Source organism: Poecilia latipinna, unplaced genomic scaffold (genome assembly GCF_001443285.1).
Source record: "Poecilia latipinna isolate Pla-1442-1.1 unplaced genomic scaffold, P_latipinna-1.0 Scaffold3863, whole genome shotgun sequence".
In the NCBI taxonomy this organism is placed as follows: Eukaryota; Metazoa; Chordata; class Actinopteri; order Cyprinodontiformes; family Poeciliidae; genus Poecilia; species Poecilia latipinna.
Window position 1 is genome coordinate 21,178 of NW_015116479.1, and position 4,741 is coordinate 25,918.

Sequence of the window (4,741 nt, forward strand, 5' to 3'; positions counted from 1 at the left end):
TACAACAACCCACTGTGAGGAATTATGATTCTTTCCAGAGTTTTAATTAATTGCAGTTTACTAAATTGTATTTGTGAACAAACAGAGCTCAAACTTAAAGATTAAACTCACAGCATCAGATTGTTGCTATGGTAACTAAACAATCTAACTATGAATATTGTTCTTGAACTTTTACAAAGTAAACTTGCCAGCTCCTTAAACTCTTACATTTAAATGTTAAACAATTTAAAATTTTTAATCTATATATGCTGAAATTGAATCAAATTTAGCAGCATTGATCATCTCAATAAACAAGTGTTACATTCATGTATCTGTGGTCTGTGTTAAAATATTAGCATTTATGGGGCCCCTGAAGCCCTGGGGGGCCTGATGGAACTGCTGACTTAATTTGGATTAAACAGAAGTGAAAATAATTGATATTCATTTTAATTGTATATTTTGATTTGTTGTTTTTAAGACTAGTTGTGAGTTTAAGTAGTGTTTCACTGGCAATGTTTTCCTGTAACGTATAATTACCGAGTGATATTTTAAAATTTCATGTCACCTTAACATCTTTTATTACAAAAACACGGTGGACCACCAGTGGACCACCTCGGCACCCTGACCACCGGGCTTAACAAGTTTTCTGTGGGAAACCCTGGTGTAGGTTAGCCATGTACATAGAAATGGGAAGGAGGGTTTACCGAGGATTAGTTGTGTGTTGGTGGGATCGGTCTCAGTCTGCAGAGCTCCGATGAGGATGTTAACGAGACGCAGCCTCAGAGACAGGAAGGAGACGGGCTGGTCATGAGGCCAGCCGTCCTCCTCGTTGAACTTTCCCTCCAACAAAACCTGAAGGACACGAACCAGCATGAGAGACGTTATTTGCATATGTTGAAGAGCGATTTCTGCTAGCCTGTATGAAAACTAGGGCTGAAATGATTAAGTATGATGAATTGATTACTGAAATAATCTTCAACTAATCGACTAATCCTTAACCTGAGTATACGGATTCAAAAAAGACCAACTGCTAAAAAAAACATATTCAAAGCAGTAATTACGTCAAAATTGTACAAAAAATAATATACATTTCCAATGAATAAAAAAAGCTGTGCCAGAGAGAGCAGAGGGCAGAGTGTGGAGAGTTTACCTCAGATTTGATGTTGCCAAAGTGATGTGGCAGAGGCAGCATGGCAAGAAGGATATTAATGGAAGCCCTCCTTAAGTCTGTAGGATTTACATACATTTTGAATTTTGACAGCTCCCTAAAGAAAAAAGAAAAAAAACAGGATGAGAATATAAAATATCCTATAGCACCATTAAGAGTAAGATCGAAGGTAGATAGAAACAGTAAATATTTGCTAGTGTAGAGTCTGACCTGTCTGGCACAATAGTCTCCAGAGCAGCAATGAAATAGGGCACCACCACATTGATGCCCTTCAGGTCAGTACAGAAAAGAGATGAAGAGTTGAGGATGATAGAAGCCAGAACCGGTCTACAGATGAAATCAGAAATCTGGAGACCCTGAATCAGAACCATGTAGAACCTGCACAAAGAGGTGAAGAACAGCAGAACATCTTCCATTATGGGGGTGGCATCAATATGCAAATACATGTAAAGATTGTAAGACATCTGGACTAAAACAAATATGCTTTAGATTGAAATCCATAACGTATAATGTCGTCAGAAGCATCAACTAGATGAGGCATCTTAGACTAAATGCAGAGGAGCACACTAAGGTGTAGTTTCTAATCTTCTAATCTTTTTTTTCTTGGTAAAAACTGAAAATAGCAGTTTTAGTGATTTATTTACCACCACATTCTAATCCAGTTCAACCAAAATGTTAAGTAGACCAGGATGCAAAAAGAGTAGTGAGGCAGAGCTCTTATAAATCAGTCCATAAACCAAAACTTAGTTTAATTTTTTTTAGATAAGATATGATGTGGCTACATTTATTAAACATCAGTTGATTTTGTTTGTCCTTTAGGGAGAAGGACAAAACACAGAAATCTTCATATTTCTTTGCCACACTACAATGGGCCAACTAAGACAGAAAAATTAAATTATGAGAATAAAGTCATAATATCACAGGAATAAAGAATAAACTCAATGTACCAGAACAAAGTCATACTCATATGACGAAAAACTAGAAATGATACAAGAATAAATGTTACCAGAATAAAGTTGTAATATTAGAAGAATGAAGTCGTAATTTGATAACACTTGCACGAAACAAAATTTAACTTAAAACAGTAATTTTATGACGTTCTTCTGGAAATATTATCTTCTTGTAATTTAAATAAAATCTCCTTATCTGGCCCAAACACTCCATCAAATCACACTTATACAAACCAAAGTAAATCCATAGCCTTTCAAACTTGTACAGCCTGCATGTGAACGCAGCACACATTCAGGTTGCGGCGTTCCTCACCTCGACAGGTAAACAGGAAGAATATCCTCTCCGGTTTTTTTGCTACAAAAGATGCGGCAGAGCGTCCCGCAGGCCTCGGCTCGTCCTGCCTCATAGCTCTCAGGGAACTCATTGATGTCGAACAGCGGGTTGGGCACCATGGAGTCGGTAGACATCTGGGAACCCTTCCTCCTCAGCTCCAGGCCCATCTGAGTGGCTATCGCTGTGGCGAGCAGGAAGACAGGGAATGAGAGGACCGGGGCAATGTGCTCATTCTTAAAAGCATGCAGGTATTAGAGACAGGCAAACACAAACAGATCTATTACAGCTGAATGGAAAAAGCCATCCGTAGATATCCAACACATCAAAGCAAATAAAAAGAAGACATTTATTGAGATAAGAGAAGGAAAAACAGACTACAGTGACTCCAAACAGACACTCCTCTTCAAGAGCATTCAAGAAGGAAAACCTGACACAAAGAGTTTGCCATTCAAGCTGCACCTCTGTGTGTTACATGTAGTGTAAGTCGTGCTAAACTGGATCATTCAAAGTGGCAAAGCAAAATCCCTGTGTCAGCTTTTTGTGATGTCGCAGTTAACATGACGGTCACCTGAAGTACAGATCATTCACTTCATGCACCGAGGCATCAAGCCAATTAAAAAAAATAAATAAATAAAAAAGTCACAACTCAAACTGAACACATTAAAATAAATAAATAAATAAATAAATAAATAAATAAAAAATTACACAAACCAAAACATAATGCAGAAGTAGAGGGAGGGTCTGAAACGCAATAATAGATTAGCATGATTCAAACAAAGAGAAAAACTGAAATGGGAAAATGGTGTCAACAAACTGGAGACATTATGGTTTAGACAAATGGTCAGTAGGTGAAATCCATTTCATCACCTTTGGAAAAGCGTTGAACGAACGCTGGTGGTCTTTTTTAATTTATATATATATGACAAGGAGTGGGGGGGCATGAAACCATGGTGGTAATGGCAATGGTCATGAGAAATTCAACTGAAAAGCAGGAAGATTTGTCAAGAAACGCAAATCAAGTGAGGAAAAGAAGCTGCCGTTCCTACTTACAAGATTTATAAGAAAGGAGAATTTGGATAAAAGAGGCTGCAAGATAACAGAAATAGTGAAGAGAGACAAAAATCAAAGCAGATCCAATATTTTGGGATCAATTCATTGTATTTTTCTAGTTGTTTTGTTTGATACATGACTTTTGACCCACTGAAAGTATTGGACAGTATCTCAGACATGGTAGACACGTGCAGGACATTACATCAAAAAGAAGAGATAAGGAGAATCAATTATGAAACCAAAGTACTTAGTAAAACTAAAAGCAATAAGTGCTTTTGGGGACTTTTAATAGAACGTCACTGTAAACCAAATCCATAGAATATAGTTGTAGCATTAGCCAGGTTTAGATTAGCTGTCTGATGCAAAATGGATCAGGATCGGATAAAAATCTCATCTATGGCCACTTCTAACCAAGCCCTCCACACACAGAAACAACAAAGATTCAGAGACAGTGAAAAAAATAAATAAAGAAAACAAATCCCAACAACTCACGATAAAAACAGACCACCACCACAACAGAAAAAATAAACACACTAATGAACAGCAACATAACACGCAGACTGGTACCATGCAATCAGCTGAAAGTTCCGCGGCCCACAGGCTCCCTGCTTACCAGTCATGCTGGGGTCCCGGCTCAGGCCGCTGTGCAGTTTGCAGTGAACAAGAGCAGCGTCGAAAAGCCACTGGCCAAACAGGTTGAGGATGCTGTTGACCTTTGGCCTCGCCGGGGCCGGCAGGGGCCGGGCCTCCCAGCTGCTCTGGTTGGGGCTGGACAGCAGGGTGGGGGAGGATGACGGCTGCTGCTGCTGCTGTTGGGACGCTTTGGCTGGCTGGCTGCTGCTGCTCTGCAAAGGGCAGACCGCACAGAGGGACGTCTCATTCATTTTTAAAACATACACTTCTCTAGATTAAAACAAGCAGGATACACATAGTCTTATACATACACATAGTCTTCTTACGGTGTATTAGAGCCATTGTAGATAAATTTAAAAAAAGAGGAAAGTTAATTTATGCCCAAGACAAAAGTTACCATACACCTTCAACCTATTCACCTTTAAGGTTACAACCAAAAACTTCAGAGATTGTGATTTTGTAATATGGACAAGAAGTCCTTTACCTTCCATACTTTTCATACTTCCACTCTGGAGTTGCCCACGGTGAGAGGTGCCAGGCAGGAGTGGGCATACTTGTTGCCCCCCATCTTGGCGCCTGTACGTTGGAGTTTACCCCAGTGAACGAGAGGGTAGCCTCCCTCCGCCT

At 39.4% G+C, this 4,741-nt stretch overlaps 1 protein-coding gene across 1 annotated transcript in view; it reads right to left on the minus strand.

Annotated features, from left to right (window-relative positions):
* LOC106941782 (ral GTPase-activating protein subunit beta-like) overlaps positions 1-4,380 on the minus strand; it is a 25,551-nt gene extending 21,171 nt beyond the window's left edge. Inside the window, exons 1-6 of the mRNA XM_015024895.1 lie at positions 4,095-4,380; positions 3,482-3,517; positions 2,411-2,612; positions 1,358-1,525; positions 1,130-1,244; positions 684-831 (exon numbers count right to left, since the gene is read on the minus strand). Coding sequence (XP_014880381.1) covers positions 684-831; positions 1,130-1,244; positions 1,358-1,525; positions 2,411-2,612; positions 3,482-3,517; positions 4,095-4,365 — 940 coding nt within the window. The 5' untranslated portion in view covers positions 4,366-4,380. The remainder of the gene's footprint in view (positions 1-683; positions 832-1,129; positions 1,245-1,357; positions 1,526-2,410; positions 2,613-3,481; positions 3,518-4,094) is intronic.
* Positions 4,381-4,741: the final 361 nt, after the last annotated feature.